Genomic DNA, 20311 nt, shown 5'->3' on the forward strand with positions numbered 1-20311 from the left:
TTAAAGTATAATTTGCTTATAAAAGACACCACTTGGTGGGCAGCACGGTGGTTAGCACTGCTGCCTCACGGCACTGAGGTCCCAGGTTCGATCTAGACTCTGGGCCACTGCTCGTGTGGAGTTTACACATTCTGCCCGTGTGGAGTTTACACATTCTCCCCGTGTTTGCGTGGGTTTCGGCCCCACAACCCAAAAAATGTGCAGGGTAGGTGGATTGGCTACGATAAATTGCCCCTTAATTGGAAAAAAAATTAACTGGATACTCTAAAATTTATAAGAACAAAAATAAAGAAAGACACTAAACCATCACGAAACAACGCACATCATCACTGTGTTGGAAATATTTAGGGGTTCAAAAATTAAAAAGGAAAGCATTCAGCAAGTGACAAAATATGGATTATATGCATTTAAATTTTAAATGATTGTGTTGTCTTTCCAAGTTTAAACAATTTCTAAACAGATAAACGAAAAACAAATGTGTACTGGTACCTGATAATTGTTCTGACTGGAAGTTAGCCTTTGGTTGCTAGATGATGGAAGGCGAAGGTTGAACGAGTCCTCTGATGAAGCAGCGTTATTATACAACGTCATTGTTGTCCCCGGTGTTCGGAATTCGCCACTACGAAAGAATACACTTCCAGACACATCCCGCGCACTGACCTGTGATGAACCAGTGCTAATGTTCCTTGTTGGTGTCACAAGAGCATTTGAGCACTCCATTTCTTTTGGGGCATTCGCTTCAGAAACTCTTGGATGATTTTTCATCTCAGAACTCATCGATGCAAGCTCCTCCTCCCTTGCATACTCGTCAACATCTCCAGTTTCCATGGCAATGGAAAAGCATCCACTTTCCACCTGCCGCAAGTTCCTAAAAGCATGCTCCCCTCTGTTTCTTTGGGACTGCTCACTGCCTGCCAGCGAGTACACATCCCGAATCTGAAGAGAGCTGACAGCAGTGTCTCCTCGGTTAACCTTTGAATCGGATGAACTGGATGTACTTCTCGAGAAAGGAGTTTCAGAATTGATCTTCCGTGGGCACTGAGACACCTCTGCAACGGTTGAATTAAACTGTTTTGGCCACCCACCAACTGACTTAGCTGCTGCTGACTGTACTCTATTTATTTCAGCCTGAACATAAGCAGGGCTGTAGTTTTTTGTACTGGAAGAGTACACAGTGCTGGTAGGACTGTGAACATTTAATTGTCTCGATCCAGGAGTCATTTTTTCACAAATAGGAATGGCAGGGTTTTTGGAAATAGACTGTCTTTGGCTACAGGCGTGCTGTTGTAATTCCATTTCTGTTATAGTTCTCCCTATTGGTCTATGTATAAGACTCTTGGGGATGTCACACCTGTGGCCATCCTTTTGGTGAGACAATCCTTGTCCGCTGGTAGAATGGGTGGAGGTAAACACACCCGTTACCATTACATTTCTGCATGATGATGATGTTAAAATGGTTTGCTGGCTCTGGGTTGGAGAGACACGGCTAGTATTTTTCACTGGTATATCAGGTTTTCCCACCATACTGTTACCTGCTGGTCCTTGCATAGATGGTGCATCATCCAAACTGTATTTTGTAGAATTCAGTTTCCTTCTTTTATTGCCAATCCAAGTCTGCAAAACAAATACGATAAAGTGTACAAAATCCAGATTTTAAATAAAAACTTAACAGAATCGATTCAGAACATGTTCAAGTGAAAAGTTTAACGTTCAATCTAGCCTTCTTAAAAGAGATAGCAGAGGGGAGAAAGCAGCCAACCCTCAAAACCTGCTGAACTTATAAGATTGATATTAAAAGGCTCTCAATTATCAATAAACAAGTTTGGTTGGAGATTTAAAAAAAACATGTCTACGAATTTCAATGCAAGTTTAATTTCTGAGATCACATCTACTTTCATAATTACCATCACCCTCATTTTGCATGCTTGCAGCATCTAATGACTAAACCGGAAACTTGCAATGCAAGATTACGATTCCAGAAATTTATCATCAGATTTAGACATGAAACTTAATTCTAATGGATGTGGGTCCATGGAAAAAATGGGTGAAGAAAAAGAGATCTTGGTGCAATTAATCAAAGCACCCAATCAACATAACCTTATATGACAGTTTGGCTAATCACACTGGGCTTAATCATGTTCAGACTTTGGGCTTCATACCTCCAAAAGAATAATTATACTTTAAAACAGAGGAGTGATGGGATGATTCAGGATTTAAAACCCAAGTTAGAAAAGAAACCCCCCAGATTGAACCTTATCTGAGGCATGGTTAAACTCTTAACTCAAGATATGCTTAATGTTAACTACTATTGAACTGATTACTCCACTATAGCATATAAGCATGGAATAAGCAAGCTCCATCAAAACTCAACAATTCATAGAGCTCTCTCCTCTGTCTCCCCTCCTCCCTTACCCAGAACTAACAATATTGTAAACTCCCATTTAACTTAAGATCTAATGCCTATATGGCACGTTAAAATAAGTAGCTACAAGGAAGCTTCCATGCAAGTTACAGATGATAAAGCAAGACCAAACACCACATGAAATGTCTTAATGGTCCCACTGAAATGCCATTGCAAGAGAAACCGGAGTTGATGCAAATTTTAGATCGATATCTTGGAGCTTTGTTAGATTATATGCAAAAGTTAAGTGATGTCAAGCGTTTTAACCTTCTGGCACCTTCTTCCTTGTGGTTATTTTGTTTCCTTCAAAAAGATCGAAATCAGCGGGATGCCATGAAAATGCAAACTGTACATAGATTGGGGAAGAAGTGGAATCAGTCAAATTGCCTTTCCTCATTCTATAAAACACAAGCCACATGCAATCTTAATCACTGCGTGGATTTTAAATGCGCTGTGGAAAGTACAGGAGTGCAGTACTGACAACCAGACAATCAGCATCAAAATAACATACACACAGCTCTGTTACATGTTTTTAGGAAATCTATAAACACCCCATGCTGAAACAGCAGAATGTAAAATATCTTCAGAAGACAACTGTTAACAAAGAGAACATGGATAATTAAGTGTTAATTTATTTTGAAACAATGTTACTTAAATCGACGATACAATAATCTAGAATTATATTATTAATTCAAAAGCAAAATATTGCAGATGCTGGAAATCAGAGTAAAAACAGAAACCGCTGCAAACACTTAGCACATCACGCAGCATCAGTGTGCAGGAGTTAACATTTCGGGTTGATGACGAACAGTCACTGCCCTTAAATGTTAACTCGGTTTTTCTCTCCAAAGATGTTTTCTGAGCTACTGAATATTTTCACCATTCCTGCTATACTGCCCAAGTTAATCTTAGCAGAAATGATGGCACAGATAGCATTTGGGATGCTACACCACTGAATTTGAATCAAAATTGCAGTGCAGCATATATCATTTTATCAAATATAATCCCTTTGTTATTCTGGAATTTTCTCACTTAATTCCTCTCTCACCCACTCTGAACTATCTCATCGTGTTATGAAATAAAACACCAATTTTTCCTTTTTAGATTGTTGACATGTGAATATAATCGCACCAAGTTAATGCTGGAAATATGCAGCAAGTCAGAAGAGTGTGTCAACTTAAACTGTTTGTTTCAAATTTCTCACATTTTCTGATTTTATTTTTGACTTATGATATTAATTTCCCTCCTTCCACATGCAAGTTTTAAAACCACTGGATATTTTTTATTCATTTGGGATATGGGTGGCGCTGGCTGCGCCAGCATTTATTGCCCGTTACTAGTTTGCCTGAACAGAGTGGCTGTGGGTCTGGAGTTACAGACCAGGTAAGGATGGGTTTTTACAACAATCGTTTTATAATCATTAGACTTTCAATTCCAAATTTTTATTGAATTTAAATTTCACCGTCTGCCATTGTGGGATTCGAACTTGGGTCCCCGGAGCATTGCCTTGGGTCTCTGGATTACTAGTCCAGTGACAATTTCACTATGCCATAGCCTCCAAGTAAAGAAACAAACAGATACCACTTTCAATGGAAAGAGATTTATGATTCAGAGTAAATTAAAAGAAACGGTTTCTACTGATGGGTGGGACAGTAATTAGAAGGTGCGTATTTCAGATAATTGGCAAAGGAACCAGAGAACAGAAGCAGAGACTTTTCTTTTTTAATGCAGAGAATTGTTACGATATGGAATGTAGCGCATGAAAGAGTGGTGTTTAAGAAAAATATCTTTGATTAATTGATCCATTTTATTCATGGTCAGTCATAGGGCTGTCCCAGGCAGAAGCTCCGTCAGTCCAAAGATGTGCAGGTTGGGTGGATTGGCCATGAAAAATTGCCCTTAGTGTCCAAAATTCTATGATTAACCTAGGACAAAAGTTCGGTGCAACATCGTGGGTCGAAGGGCCTGTTCTGTGCTGTATTTCTCTATCTATTCAATGTGTATTGGAGAGCGATCTGCTGCTTGTTCACAGTAAAAACATTAGGGATAGACACTGATTCCATCCATACCTCTTGTACAATTTAGTTACGCAATTGCTATGGTGATGCCTCAAAATTGTAGCTTTTGTTAAACTTCAGATATGGACTGGATTTCTATACTCTGTGGCAGCTTTTCTACAATTTAAAAAAAGCTTTTTCTCATTTTTTGTTATGTGTTCAACTCATTATTGTTCGGGACAATGCTGAACAGACAAGTGTCGAACAGAGGGAAATATGGTCTTTGGCCCCGTTGGTTTACATTGATAACCTGGTACAACCCAGTGCAATTTTGAAGCAGCTATTTCCGAATATTTCCCAATGTTGGCAGTATAACTGCGCCATTCACATACACCTATTTTACCGTGGAAAGCCACCTGGTAATACATTGAAAACAGTGAAAGCATGGCTCCCTAAAGATTCCAAAATTAACAGCATTTACTTTCAGTTCTAGCAGTGTTGTAAAAAAAGACATTAACTCAACACTGACCAGGCACATGGCCAACAAAAGCCATATTTATATGAGCTTATAGTACAAAACAGTTCAGATAATGTAGGATCCACCAAGCCCGAGGTCCAATGGAAAGCAGAGAATTAAAGATGCTAATCCACAGAGAACAGGGCTGGAAATCAACTTTGCACTCACTTTGTCTGGGTATCAACCCATTGAATTAAACCTTTACATGCAAGTCTAAATTTATAAAACTCTAACATATAGCTGCAGTTTGAAATAAATTGCTTCCTGCACCTACCTAACTGTTCATTCATTAGAAGTACTTAACACCAGGGATTGCGAAATGTAAAACTGTACATTCATGACCCTAAGCTTTGCAAATACAAGTCAAAGCAAAACTCTAACCAACAACCTGAGCAGACAATTTATTTTTGGGACAAATACCCAAGGGCGAGTTTGATTTAGTGCTTGTAAAGATAGTCCTCTCCCTCCTCCCCAATTGCTTCTGAATGATACCCAAGCATCGAGTTCTGAACATTTTATCAGTTACAACACAAAATTTGACCTGTGTGTTCATAAGGCTTGTCTGTAATAAACAAATTGCAGAGGACAAAGTGTTACAATGGTTACTACTCTATTATTTAATACTACTGGGATCCAGTATAAACCCAACATTTCCAATATGGCTGTGGAAAAATGTTATACTACTTACCCTGACTACATTAAAATCTAACCCCGTTTCACGTGCACACTGTATTATTAATCCAAAGCAATTTTTACTTTGATTTGTCATTCCACTGTCATAATAACGCTGTAATACTCGTTGCTGTTCCTCTGTGAATATAGAACGCAGATTCATCTATAAAAGAAAGTACAGTGCTTTTTGTTATCACAATTTGAAATGTGAAAGAAAAGACAATATCTGTTTTAAACAGGCACACAGGAAAATAACAGAATCTACTGCAGTATTTAAGATAAAACTTGATCAGATTAATTTCAGGCAAGGCCAAACTCTAATTAGTACATTATCATGTTCTGTACACAGCTGAAGTTACCAACTTGCTATTCAAGTAAAACTACTAAAACCAAAAGGGCCTTCATGGTTAATCATCAACAGGGGAATTCTTTGAGCCACTCACTGAAGAAACTGGCAATATCGGTGCTGGCAGCAGAAGACACTGTCCTGGTTTCCCATGAAAAGATGCTTCTGGAAGAGTTATTCTACCAAAAGATCGTTACATTGGTGCATCCAAAAATCCACACAAGATAAAATGATTGTCAGAAGTATAATTTTTTTTAAAATTTAGAGTACCCAATTCCAATTAATGGGCAATTTAGCATGGCCAATCCACCTACCCTGCACATTTTTGGGTTGTGGGGGCGAAACCCACGTAAACACGGGAGAATGTGCAAACTCCACACGGACAGTGACCCAGAACCGGGATCGAACCTGGGATCTCAGTGCCGTGAGGCACCAGTGCTATCCACTGCGCCACCATGCTGCCCCAGAAGTATAATTAATATCATGGTTAACATGGAGAGGGGACTTTGGTCCATCCATTTTGACGTCAGCCAGGGCTGGATAAACAAAAATGCCAGGGAGTAAATAGAAAATTTACAAACATAAAAGAGAAAGAGAGAAAAGATTAGAGGAGATCAACTAACTTCCATGTATTTTATTAGCAACTGGCTCTATTAATAGAAGCTGGTTGTTTGGCTACTTGCCAGGATGCAGTGATGTAGGGATACAAACAAGAGAAAATTACTCAAATTAAATGCAAAAAGGACAGCCAATAATGGTAATCTGAAACAAGGGATAAAAAGCTAGAAACACTTAGTAGGTCAGCAAGAATCTGTGGAGAGAACAAGTAAAAGCTTTTCTATCAAAGGGTCAATACCTGAAATATTAACTTTAATCTATTCTCTCAACAGATGCTGGCTGATCCAAGTATTTTGAGCATTTCCTGAAAATGTAACATTAATTTATGAAGAGCTAAACAAAAGACTACTTTGATAACGTGAATAGGGGCCAAAGATTTCACCATTCAACAACAGACACACTTATAGATCACTTCAAATGATTAGACTAACTTCTGTTTTGACAAATTAGATTTCCTTGGATGGTGGAAGGAGTAAAGTGGTACAACTTCCCAAATAGCTCAAGAATGTCAAATCACTCAAAACTCACACTTATTCTTTTAGTAGCTCTCCTCCTTTTGAACCGAGAAGACATTTCTACCCACCATCACCATTTTTAGCACCCAATTCTAAACCAGCTTATTCCAGAAAGGTAGCAACGGTTATCCTTTTGCACTCATGAAAGAAAAGGCATTTATATAATGCCTTCAGTAACCACAGGCCATCCCAAAGCACTTTACAACCAATGAAGTACCTTTCAAAAGTAGTCACATGTAGAAAACATGGCTACTAATTCGCACACAGCAAGATTTCACAAACAGCACTGTGATAATGACCACATAATCTGCTTTTTCATTTTGACAGGTATAAATATTAGCCAGGATACCAAGGATTAATCCGCAGTTCGTATTTGAAATAATGCTGTGGAATATTTTACATCACATTAGAGGGTAGATGGAATTTTCGCTTATCCTCAAGCAAAACGCAGCATCTCCGACAGTGCAACATTTCCTCAGTACTATACTGGAGCACAAAAATCCAAGCTGAGACTCAAGTGCTGGAGTGGAACCTGTACCGGAGACTCCTGACTCAGGAGGCCATAATGCTTTGAACCATCACCGACACTCAATTAATTGAACTGAGACAGATGTCTGTTCTATTAGACCAGAATCAGAATTAAGAAATAAGAGGCTTGATTTTTTTTTTTGTCCATAATATATTATAGAAAGTTCTGATGTAGATGTTGTACTGTGCTCAGTGTGTGGATTGCTGTGCAAATCATGCTCTCCTGTATAACAGAAGAAGACTGCTTTGTTAAGCATAGCCAAAAATTCATCATTCCAACTTTTATGAAACAAACGTTCAGCAGTTGTTGGAGGCGCACTGCATTTGGCTGTCCTCCCAACCACCACTCATCTAGAGTAAATTTAATCACACTGAAAAATTATGTCTATAAAGTGTTGCTAGGGGGAATAAGACCTCATAGATATTTTGTTAATAAAATATATATGCAGATATTCTTATGGCTATTTCTCAAATGTTCGAATAGGACAAAGACCTTTTAAAATGACTGAACGCATGTCTGTCTGTGACCCTCCAACAAAAGGAGCTACCTGACAATATAAAAGAAACTTGCACCTCATTTTCTCTGAAGACACACCAATGACCTGTGGTAACCTGGCAGATCCTAGTTTTGAGCCCGATTAAATTGAGTATTTTAATTTTAAAAATTGGGCACTGTAAATCAAACTGCAGTTAAGTCTCAGGTGGGCTATTGGGAATTCAGACTTGACCAAAATTAAATATACAACCAACAAATAAACTGCCAGAACATGTCTGAACCTGCGCCGTCAATCACCCATCAGGAGATCACCGCACACTATTGATATGCACCAATCTATTACCAGTAGCCCGGATCGAGCCAGACTTTCGGGCACCCAGACTTGGGAATCTTTCGTAAATGTTATTGGGTTAATTTAAGAGTAAATATTGTTGTTGTTAATTAAAGTTGGTTTGATTTTATATTTATGTTGTCCTTTCTTTCCCTCGCTAATAAAGACATCTGGGTAAAACTTTTATGTAAAACTGGGGGTCACCATCACCAACAGTCTGGCCTGGTCCACTCACATTGATGCAACAGTCAAGAAAGCCCAACAAAGTCTCCACTTCCTATGGAAGCTAAAGGAGTTTGGCATGTCTGCATCGACTCTCACAAACTACTGCCATAGAGAGCATCCTATCCGGCTGCACCACAGCTTGGTTTGGCAATTGCTCAGCCCAAGAGCGCAAGAAACTACAGTGTGGTGAACTCAGCCCAAAGCATCACACAAGTGTAGAAATCACCCACACATTGATTCTGTCTGCACCTCCTGCTGCCTCAGGAAAGCAGACAGCATTATCAGAGACCCCTCCAACCCAGGTTTTGCCTTCTTGTAGACCCTTCCATCAGGCAGAAGATACAAGTCTGAAGACCCGCATATCCAGTCATAGGAACAGCTTCTTCCCCACAGCTACTAGACTCCTCAACGATTCCCCCTTGGACTGATCTGTACCCTGTAAGAACACTATTCACGATGTCCTATGTTGCTCTTGCTCATGTACTCTGTCTATTATTCTTTTTTTTGTCCACTATGTACATACTGTGTACGTTCTCTTGGCCGCAGAAAAATACTTTTCACTGTACTTCGGCACATGTGACAATAAATCAAATCAAATAAAATAAAGTACTGGTCGATGTTTGTGATTTTACAGATACAACATTGGCGTCTCCTGAGTGGGATTTGATAACATAGAACATACAGTGCAGAAAGAGGCCATTCGGCCCATCGAGTCTGCACCGACCCACTTCAACCCTATCCCCCTAACCCAATAACCCCTCTTAACCTTTTTTGGACACGAAGGGCAATTTAGCATGGCCAATTCACCTAACCTGCACGTCCTTGGACCATGGGAGGAAACCGGAGCACCCGGAGGAACCCACGCAGACACGGGGAGAACATGCAGACTCCGTACAGACAGTGACCCAGCAGGGTATCGAACCTGGGACCCTGGTGCTGTGACTAACCACTGTGATACCGTGCCACCCATGTTCTCCCCGTGTCAGCGTGGGCCTCCTCCGGTGCTCCAGCCTCCTCTACAGTCCAAAGACGTGCAGGTTAGGTGAATTGGCCTGGTTGGGGGACAGGGAGGCGTGCGGATGGTGAAGAGGAAGGAGAAATGGGAAGCGGAGTTGGGAGGGGAGATCAATTGGGGAGTATGAAGTGAGGCACCGCGTAGGGCATATATGTCAAACTCAAGGCCCGCGGGCCAAATCCGGCCCACAGTGGAATTATCTTTGGCCCGCGAGATAATATCTAATTACTTTTTTTTTTTAATTTAGATTAGCCAATTATTTTTTCCAATTAAGGGGCAATTTAGCGTGGCCAATCCACCTACTCTGCACATTTTTGGGTTGTGGGGGCGAAACCCACGCAGACACGGGGAGAACGTGCAAACTCCACACGGACAGTGACCCAGAGCCGGGATCGAACCTGGGACCTCGGCGCCGTGAGGCGGTTGTGCTAACCACTAGGCCACCATGCTGCCCTAATAATATCTAATTACTATTAAAGCTGGCCCCAGCAATTGAAGCGCCTATGGCGTATGATATGGCTGATGTCGAGTTTGTTCAGATATAGTGTGAATCACAAAGTGTTGGCCTGTGGAAACATGTTTTCATTAGAAATTACTCTGGAAAAGCTCCAGATAAAGCAATAAAAAATAAATGCAACTAATTTTTTTATTTATTTAATATTTAATGTTGTTTTTATAGGCAATAACCTAAGCTTTATTAGTTCCAGGTTCAATAAGTTCATTTCAATAAGTTTTGCAAAAAAACATTGAACCAGTCCGGCCCTCGACTTGTCCCGATTTTTAAATTTTGGCCCACGGTGTATTTGCGTTTGACACCCCTGGCGTAGGGTAAACAGGACCTCCTCTTGTGCAAGGATGAGCCTGATACAGTTTAAGGTGGCGCACAGGGTGCATATGACTCGGGCGAAAACGAGGGGGTTCTTTCAAGGGGTAGCAGATGAGTGTGAGCAGATGTGGTGTGATCGGGGCCAGCGAATCACGCGCACATGTTTTGGGGTTGCAAAAAATTGGGAAGATTCTGGGCGGAAGTGTTCGCGGTCTGAGCCAGGATAGTGGAGGTGAGGAATTGAACAAACGGATGTGATATAAAATGGGATAATTAGTTAGGATAATGTAGAGGATAGACCCGGGTATAGGAGCCGGAGAGTAGGGTAATGAGTTTATCAGGGAATGAACAAAGGAACTGAGCAAAGCACGGCCAGGAAGGGGGGAGGGGCAGTTGCTGGGACAAGAATACTGAGTGAAAGGGCCCCCCCCCCACCCAAGGGCTGAAGAATGTGGTGAGCCCAGGGCTGAGGAATGCGAAATGAGCCACTCAGGGTACATGGCCAGGTCAGGAAGTGTATAGGGATGACTGTTGCCTTATTTGGTCGTATGTATGTGAAACTTGATGCAACTTGAATGTATCGGTACAGCTTTGTGCTTTTTGGCTCACTCCCACTGTTGAAGATTCAGGAGATAGTGGTTGTGTCCTGTACTTTTAATAGAGTGAGTCACCCCAGCTAGCTGGTTAAAATAAACAATAATTGATACCTGCAAATCCGTCTTAAATTTTATTGAGACCAGACTGACAGCAAAAGACTCAGGATTGTCAGAGGAGGAGGTGGACCTGGACCCTTTGGTGGCGATATTTGGGGTATCAGAGAAGCCGGAGCTCATGGAGAGGAGGAAGGCCAATTACTTGGCCTTCGCCTCTCTGATTGCATGGCGGCGAATTTTTCTGGAGTGGTGTTTTGATACATGTTTGTAATAAAATACATTTTTAAATAAAGTTAGGTGAATTGGTCTTGCTAAATTGCACCATAGCGTGGGGTTTCAGGAATAGGATGGAGCATTGGACCTATGTAGTGTGGTGATTCAAAGGTTCGGTGCCGAATGATGGGCCGAATTGACTCTCGGATGATTCTATGCAATAGGGGAGACACGGGGAGAACATGGGCAGCATGGTAGCACAGTGGCTAGCACAGTTTCTTCACATCTCCAGGGTCCCAGGTTAGATTCCCGGCTTGGGTCACTGTCTGTGTGGAGTCTGCACGTTCTCCCCGTGCGTGGGTTTCCTCCGGTTTTCTCCCACAGTCCAAAGATGTGCAGGTTAGGTGGATTGGCCATTCTAAATTGCTCTTAGTGTCCAAAAAGGTTAGTTTGGGTTACGGGGATAAGGGGGATGGTGTGGTGCTTAAGTAGGGTGCTCTTTCCAAGAGACGGTGCAGACTCGATGGGCTGAATGGCCTCCTTCTGCACTGTAAATTCTATGATCTAATAATTTAACCCAGCAACCCGAACAGAGGACCCAGGATTCACAAATGCAGGATCAGCTGAGGTCCCCCAAAGTGCTGCTTGCAGAACATGTATTTTTGGTTGTGAGGCTTCTAAACGGATGTCTATAATGTGAATTGTTAGAAAATTTGTACAGTAGTCTAGAACTGCCTTCATACTGCCCAAAAACCCACATCAACATCACTAGCGCCTGACAAATAGGTTTGCACAACTCACAGAAACACCATAATAAACCTGCGCTTTATCAAGACCAAGGCCCGTTTTTCTTTTGTTGGTCTTAATGTAAAGGTGCTTTATTAGTTTTAGGATGGTTATATTTTTTTAAATCGATAACTATTTAAAGCTAGTGGTTACTAAGTCTGGTACAAGGTATAAATAGCACAGATCGGGCAGCTGCCACATCCAAAGAGTAACCTTGTTGTTCCGAAGCCGAACCCCACCAATTCTGTACTCTCCAACACTCCGTCTGAGCCTGAATTAAGATGCCCCACATGAAATGAAATGAAAATCGCTTATTGTCACGAGTAGGCTTCAAATGAAGTTACTGTGAAAAGCCCCTAGTCGCCACATTCCGGCGCCTGTTCGGGGAGGCTGTTCCGGCTTGTCCGAGTGAAGGACGAGAGGTTTCCAACCAGCAAACTGGCCGAGAAACCAGGGGTGGGATTCTCTGATCCTGAGGCTAAGTGTTGACGCCGTCGTAGACGCCGTCGTAGACACCGTCGCGTTTCCCGATGGCGTTAGCATGGCCTCAGGAGCAGCAATTCTAACCCTTACAGGGGGCCAGTACGGCACTGGAGCGACCCATGCTGATCCAGCTGCCGATCCCGGCGTCAGATGGGTGCCGTGGGTCTGAGCATGCACAGTTTGACTGGTGCGATTTCCACGCATGCGCAATGTCTCCCTTCTCCGCGCCGGCTCCGACGCAACATGGCATGGGGCTACAGCGGCGTGGAACAAAGGAGGCTCCCAGCCCGAGAGGCCGGCCCACCGATTGGTGGACCCCGATTGCGGGCCAGACCAAACCGGACGGTTTCCAGAGGCGCAAGATTGATCATCATGCTTTGAACTAAACAACACCCATCACAGCCCCACCGTTGCTCTGGGGACCTTTTTATGATTACCAGCCCAGAAGCCATGATGAGGCAAGCTCCGCTATATTACATAACTAACGGCTTCTGGTCCTTTTAGACCATTACTGCCAATACAAATTCGCCTTCACGTTTCATGGACGTGTGTGTCACAGGATTTCCACAGCTCCCCTTCTATATTCCATCATAGGCTTTCAAAAGGCCTAGAGGGGGTTCAGATCTCCTCCAAACTGAAACCAGGGAGGAATACCTTAATCGCTAAAAGAACTGCTGAACCTCCTGACTACAGTAGGCTGGAAGGTAAACGCCAAGAAAGCCAAAATCATGAGACCACAATTCTCCAACTTGGGTACGGTAGCACGAGATTGACAGGAAGCTTTTCGAGTCGGTAATACGCCTTCCCCTGCTGAAGGACATGAGCATGTTGTGTGTCTTTCTAGGCTTGATGGGTTACTGCCAAAACCACATTGTCGCACCTCCCCACTTGGGAATACAAGGGCGGATGAATTAGGAAAACAGGGTGTCCGGGAAAGAGAATTTTAGCAATCCACCATTACCTAACTCATTGAAACTGTAACCATCAACCAGACCACGGCAGAAGATCTTAAACAGGCACAATACAGTGACCAGGACCTAAAATAGATTTAGGAAAGGCATACTCCTTTAATGTGGAGATGCCGGCGTTGGACTGGGGTGAGCACAGTAAGAAGTCTTACAACACCAGGTTAAAGTCCAACAGGTTTGTTTCAAACACGAGCTTTCGGAGCACTGCTCCTTCCTCAGGTGAATGTTCCAGAAACATTTATATAGACAAAGTCAGAGATGCCAGACAATGCTTGGAATGCGAGCATTTGCAGGTAATCAAATCATTACAGATCCAGAGATAGGGGGTAATCCCAGGATAAAGAGGTGTGAATTGTCTCAAGCCAGGACAGTTGGTAGGATTTTGCAAGTCCAGGCCAGATGGTGTGGGGTGAATGTAATGCGACATGAATCCAAGATCCCGGTTGAGGCCGCACTCATGCGTGCGGAACGTAGCTATAAGTTTTTGCTCGGCAATTCTGCGTTGTCGCCTGTCCTGAAGACCGCCTAATCATGGCGTTTTTATGGGGGGGGGTAAAAATGCGAGGATCCCAAAGAAAGTCCTACAAAAAACAAAATCCAGCCCTCCCAAACCTACAATTTTACCACTGGGCGACGACAGCCGAGCGAATAAGGGGATGGATCAAGGAGCCAGAGGCCGAGTGGGTGCGCGCAGAGGAGGCCTCCTGCATGGGGACCTCCCTTCGGGCCCTCGCCACGGCAGCACTCCCATCCCCACCCAAAAAACACTCCAGCAGCCCCGTGGTGATAGCCACCCTCCAATCCTGGAACCAACTGCGGCAGCAATTTGACCTGACCAAAATGTCGGACAAAGCTCCCATCTGCAACAACCGTAGGTTCAAACCAGCACTGAGTGACGCCACCTTCAAAAGGTGGAGGCAGGACGGAGGGACACTGTCAGTCAGGGACCTATACACGGACGGCAGGGTCGCAACACTGGACGAACTGACAGAGAAATTTCAGCTAGCCAGGGGGAATGAGCTAAGGTATCTGCACCTTAAAAACTTCCTACGAAAGGAGACAAGGACCGCCACTACTGGAAGAACTACTGGACGCAAGCATACTAGACAAGGGAACTGTAATGACATGTACGACCGACTGACAGAAAGGGCCGACACCGTACTGGACGCAAAACGAAAGAAATGGGAGGAGGACCTGGGGATTGAGATAGGGTGGGGACTCTGGAGTGAGGCACTGCATAGGGTTAACTCCACCGCCACGTGCGCAAGGCTCAGTCTGACGCAACTAAAAGTGGTATATAGAGCCCACTTAACAAGAACCCGTATGAGTAGGTTCTTCCCGGAGGTGGAGGCCCGGCCAACCACGCCCACATGTTCTGGTCTTGCCCCAGACTTGTGGAGTACTGGACAGCCTTCTTTGAGGCAATGTCCAAAGTGGTGGGGGTGAGGATGGAGCCATGCCCGAAAGTGGCGGTCTTCTGGGTCTCGGACCAGCCAGATCTATTCCTGGGGAGGAGGGCGGACGCCCTTGCCTTTGCCTCCCTGATCGACTGCCATAGAATCCTGTTTGGCTGGCGGTCAGCAGCACCGCCCAGAGCTGCAGACTGGCTGTCCGACCTCTCAGAATCTCTCCAAATGGAGAAAATCAAATTTGCCATCTGAGGGTCAGACGACGGCTTCCACAGAACGTGGGAGCCATTCACGCGAATGTTCCGGGACCTGTTTGTGGCCAACGAACAAGAGGAAGAATAGCCAGGTAGCCAAGAATCAGGGGAAGTTAGTCAACGCATGAAAGGGAGAGATAGACTGGGAGGGGGGGGATGGCTAAACCTGAGGAAAGAAAGGTGAACCGTGGAGGGGGGAGAGGGACAAGAGAGGTGGGGGAGGGGGAAACAGGAGCCGGAAGGAAGGCACAGGATGCCAAAACGTGCCTGACATCTCCAGGAGCAGGGAACGAGGAAAATAAAGATGGGGGACTGGAGGAGCAGCAGAAGCGGAGGCAAATGCGGGACGGCAGCGAGACCCGTCCGGGAGAAGCAGGCGAAAACAACACAAAACACAGCCAAGTATCGCACATTGTAATTATCTCACCGGCACCCAAATGTATATTTGCCTCCCCAATCCCCGCCAGCCCCCCCCCCCCCCCCCACAAACAGTCGCCTACTTACATGGTGTAAATAATTTTGCCAGGTGTACAGAGCTGCCGCGGTTGAGCTGGTGCACAATACCCTACCAGTTATTCTATTTCATATTTTATTGTATTTTATGTTGGGGTGTGCCCTTCTCTTCTTTTTTTATAAAAATAATTTTTATTAAGATTTTCACAAAATATAAAGGACAAAACAACATTAACAAAACAACCATGACGTTCGGCAGCTCCCGCTACTTAAGGACTTTTGGGCCGATTTGAGGGCCCCAAACGGCACTGTCTTGACGAATCCCGGTGGGGGAAGGTGTCTAGAGGAACATTCCCCATAATTTATGGTGCTCACCCGGAGTGGGGCAAAGGAAAAAGCTGCAGCAGCTCCCCAAGAAAAGCGGGGAAAGAAGGACAAAATGGCGGCCGGCGGAACACCTGAGGACTGGTGGAAGTGGGCGCAGGAGCAGCAAGCCTCTCTTCTGCGCTATTTTGCGGAGCTGAAGGCTGAGTTGCTGGACTCCCTGAATGCGACCACCAACAAGCTGCTTGGGACCCAGGCGGCCCAGGAGGTGTCCATTCGGGAGTTGCAGCAGCAGGCCGCTGAGCGGGAGGAGAAGGCCGTGGTCCTCGTGGGGAAAGTGGAGTTGCACGAGGTACTTCACAAAAAGTGGCAAGACCGATTGGAGGAGCTGGACGTTCACACGAGGCGAAAGAATTTGAGGATCCTGGGCCTGGCGGAGGGGCTGGAGGGGTTGGATCTCCCGTCGTACGTAACCACGATGTTGAGTTCGTTGATGGGAGCGGGGTCCTTCCATTTGCCCCTGGAGCTTGAGGGAGCTCACAGAGTGCTGGCCAGGAGGCCTAAGGCAAATGAACACCCGCGGGCGGTGCGGGTACGGTTCCATCGATTCAGCGACCGGGAGTGTGTGCTGCGCTGGGTAGAGAAAGAGAGGAGCAGCAAGTGGGAGAATTCGGTAGTGCGAATCTACCAGGACTGGAGTGCGGAGGTGGTCAAGCGGCGGGCCGGGTTCAACCGGACGAAGGAGGTGCTGCATGCCAAGCAGGTCAGATTTGGAACGCTGCAGCCTGCGCGCCTGTGGGTGACATATAAGGACCGGCACCACTACTTCGAGTCCCCGGAGGAGGCGTGGGCCTTTGTACAGGCGGAGAAGCTGGACTCAAACTAGGGTCTGGGGACCCACTATGGCCGTTGCTGTTTTCGCTGTTGCTGTTCTTCAATTTTGACACGTGTTTTTTATGCTGGTTTTCTTTTTGCTCTGTTTCCGGGTGGGTCTGTCTGTTGGGTATGGGTGTGGGGAATGTTGGGGGTTTGTGTTTTATATGTTCTCTTCTGTACAGGGCTGGGGGTTGGGGTGAAACTGGATTTTGGGGAGCTGTGTCAGAAGGGTGGGGTGTGGCAGTGTGGAAGCGCGGGCTTTCCTCTGGTTTCCCGCGCTGCGCGGTAGGGGGGGGGAGAGACGGAGCTGGCGGTGGGGGCGTGGCCTCTACTGGTTTTCTTTCCCGCGCTGAAGCGGTGCCAAAGAGGTGTGGCAAGAGGGGGATGACCCCATGCCGGGAGGGGATGGGTTTTGGCGGGAGCTGCCGGGGTCAGCAGAAGTCAGCTGACTCACGGAAGTACCATAGAGGGTGCGTCGCGGCTAGGAGGGGTCCTACCCTAGGTGGGGGGGGGGGGGGGGGGGGGGGGGGTTTGGCGGGAGCTGCCGGGGTCAGCAGAAGTCAGCTGACTCACGGAAGTACCATGGAGGGTACGTCGCGGCTAGAAGGGGTCCTAGCCTGGGGGGGGGGGGGGATACCGGGTTGCAGGTGGCATGGCCAGGAAGGAGCTGGTGTGGGGGGGGGGGTGGGGGTAGGTTAGAGGAGAGGCGTTATCGCCATGCGGAACAGGTCAGGCGGGGCGAGCTGGCCTGGGGCGAGCAGTTGATAAGCTATGGCTAGCCGGCGGGGGAGGGGGGGGGTTGCCCTCTGATCCGGCTGATTACCTGGAACGTGAGGGGGCTGAATGGGCCGGTTAAGAGAGCTAGGGTATTTTCTCATCTGAAGGGGCAGAAGGCGGACGTGGCTATGCTCCAGGAAACCCACTTGAAGGTGGCGGACCAGGTTCGTCTGAGGAAGGGGTGGGTGCGGCAGGTTTTTCACTCAGGATTGGACGCGAAGAACCAGGGGGTGGTGATTCTGGTGGGGAAGAGGGTGGCGTTCGAGGCGGCTGAGGTGGTGTCGGACAAGGAGGGCAGATATATTAAGTGAAGGGTAGGCTGCAGGGAGAGAAGGTGGTGCTGGTTAATGTATATGCCCCGAATTGGGATGATTCATGAGGCGTTTGTTGGTGCGAACCTTCAATGAGGCATGGGAGGGGGGGCTTTGCCCCCGACGATGTCGCGGGTACTGATCTCTCTGATCCTGAAGCGGGATAAGGACCCCTTGCAGTGTGGATCATACAGGCCTATCTCGCTCCTCAATGTTGACGCTAAGTTGCAGGCGAAGATCCTGGCCACCAGGCTAGAGGACTGTGTGCCAGGGGTGATACATGAGGATCAGACAGGATTTGTCAAGGGACGACAGCTCAACACGAACGTGCGGAGACTGCTAAATGTTATTATGATGCCGGCAGAGGAGGGGGAGGCGGAGATAGTGGTGGCGCTGGATGCAGAGAAAGCGTTTGATAGAGTTGAATGGGGTACCTGTGGGAGGTGCTGGAGCGGTTCGGATTCAGGGAGGGATTCATCAAATGGGTGAGGCTGCTCTACGCGGCTCCGATGGCGAGTGTAGTTACAAATGGAAGGAGATCGGAGTACTTTAGGCTCTACGGTGGGACCAGGCAGGGGTGCCCCCTGTCCCCCTTGCTCTTTGCATTGGCGATTGAACCTTTGGGTTGAGGGAGTCAGGGAGATGGAGGGGTCTGGTGCGGGGTGGGGAGGAACATCGTGTATCGCTGTATGCGGACGACCTGCTGTTGTATGTGGCGGATCCAGAAGGGGGAATGCCGGGGGTGATGGAGCTGTTAGCAGAATTTGGGGGCTTCTCGGGCTATAAGTTAAATTTAGGCAAGAGCGAGGTATTTGTAGCACACCCGGGTGATCAGGAGGAGGGAATTGGGAGGCTCCTGTTTAAGAGGGCAGTGAAGAGTTTCAGATACCTGGGGGTGCAGGTGGCCAGGAGTTGGGGGACTCTCCACAAGCTTAATTTTACCAGGCTGGTGGAGCAGATGGAGGAGGAATTTAAAAGGTGGGACATGGTGCCGCCATCGCTGGCGGGTAGAGTGCAGTCCGTCAAAATGACGGTGCTCCCAGGTTCTTGTTCCTTTTTCAGTGTTTGCCCATCTTTATCCCTAGGGCCTTTTTTAGAAGGGTGACTAGCAGCATCATGAACTTTGTTTGGGCGCATGAGACCCCGAGGGTGAAGAGGGTCGTCTTGGAGCGGGGTAGAGATGGTGGGAGGCTGGCGTTACCCAATATCTCGGGGTATTATTGGGCGGCCAATGTGTCGATGGTGCGCAAGTGGGTGATGGAGGGGGAGGGGGCAGCATGGAAACGGATGGAGAGGGCGTCCTGTGGAGATACAAGCCTGGGGGCCTTGGTAACGGCTATGTGGCCGCTCCCTCCCACGAGGTATACCACGAGTCCGGTGGTGGCGGCTACCCTCAAGATTTGGGGGCAGTGGAGGCGACATAGGGGAGAAGTGGGGGGGCTCGATGGAGGCTCCGTTAAGGGGGAACCATAGGTTCGTCCCGGTGAACATTGATGGGGGATTTCAGGGTTGGCACAGAGTGGGCATCAGACAGCTGAGGGACCTGTTTATTGATGGGAGGTTTGCGAGCCTGGGGGAGTTGGTGGAGAAATTTGGGCTCGCCACGGGAAACATGTTCAGGTATCTGCAGGTAAAGTCGTTTGCTAGACGGCAGGTGGAGGGATTCCCTTCGCTTCCCGCGAGGGGGTGAGTAACAGGGTGCTTTCGGGGGTCTGGGTCAGAGAGGGGAAGATATCTGATATCTACAAGGTTATGCAGGAGGTGGAGGAGGCGTCAGTAGAGGAGCTGAAAGCTAAGTGGGAGGGGGAACTGGGGGAACAGATCGAAGACGGGACATGGGCTGATGCCCTGGAGAGGGTTAATTCTTCCTCCTCGTGTGCTCGGCTTAGCCTCATCCAATTCAAGGTGCTGCACCGGGCCCACATGACTGGGACGAGGATGAGTAGGTTCTTTGGGCTTGAAGACAGGTGTGTCAGGTGTTCGTGGAGTCCAGCGAGTCCCTCTGGGCATGCCCGGCACTGGAGGAGTTCTGGAAGGGGGTGGCGAGGACGGTGTCATGGGTGGTGGGATCCAGGGTCAAGCCAGGATGGGGACTCGCGATTTTTGGGGTTGGGGTGGAGCCGGGAGTGCAGGAGGCGAAAGAGTCCGGTGTGCTGGCCTTTGCATCCCTAGTAGCCCGGCGAAGGATCTTGCTGCAATGGAAGGATGCGAGGCCCCCAAGCGTGCAGACCTGGATCAATGACATGGCGGGTTTCATTAAGCTAGAGAAGGTCAAATTCGCCCTGAGAGGATCGGTACAAGGGTTCTTTAGGCGTGG

General features: G+C 46.7%; 1 protein-coding gene across 13 annotated transcripts in view; it reads right to left on the reverse strand.

Moving 5' to 3' along the window:
* Positions 1 to 20311, reverse strand: part of hdx (highly divergent homeobox) — a 171648-nt gene that overhangs the window by 79163 nt on the left and 72174 nt on the right. For 10 of the 13 annotated variants that reach the window (XR_005457660.1, XM_038774967.1, XM_038774958.1 and 7 more), the window contains 2 exons: positions 5604 to 5750; positions 490 to 1614 (listed from right to left, as the gene is read on the reverse strand). Coding sequence is in view for 12 of the 13 variants with exons in the window: in XM_038774967.1 (XP_038630895.1) it covers positions 490 to 1614; positions 5604 to 5750 (1272 nt within the window). In the remaining variant the exon portion in view is untranslated. The remainder of the gene's footprint in view (positions 1 to 489; positions 1615 to 5603; positions 5751 to 20311) is intronic. The other 3 variants (XM_038774960.1, XM_038774965.1, XM_038774964.1) reach the window with 2 other exon arrangements.

This window comes from Scyliorhinus canicula, chromosome 17 (genome assembly GCF_902713615.1).
Source record: "Scyliorhinus canicula chromosome 17, sScyCan1.1, whole genome shotgun sequence".
In the NCBI taxonomy this organism is placed as follows: Eukaryota; Metazoa; Chordata; class Chondrichthyes; order Carcharhiniformes; family Scyliorhinidae; genus Scyliorhinus; species Scyliorhinus canicula.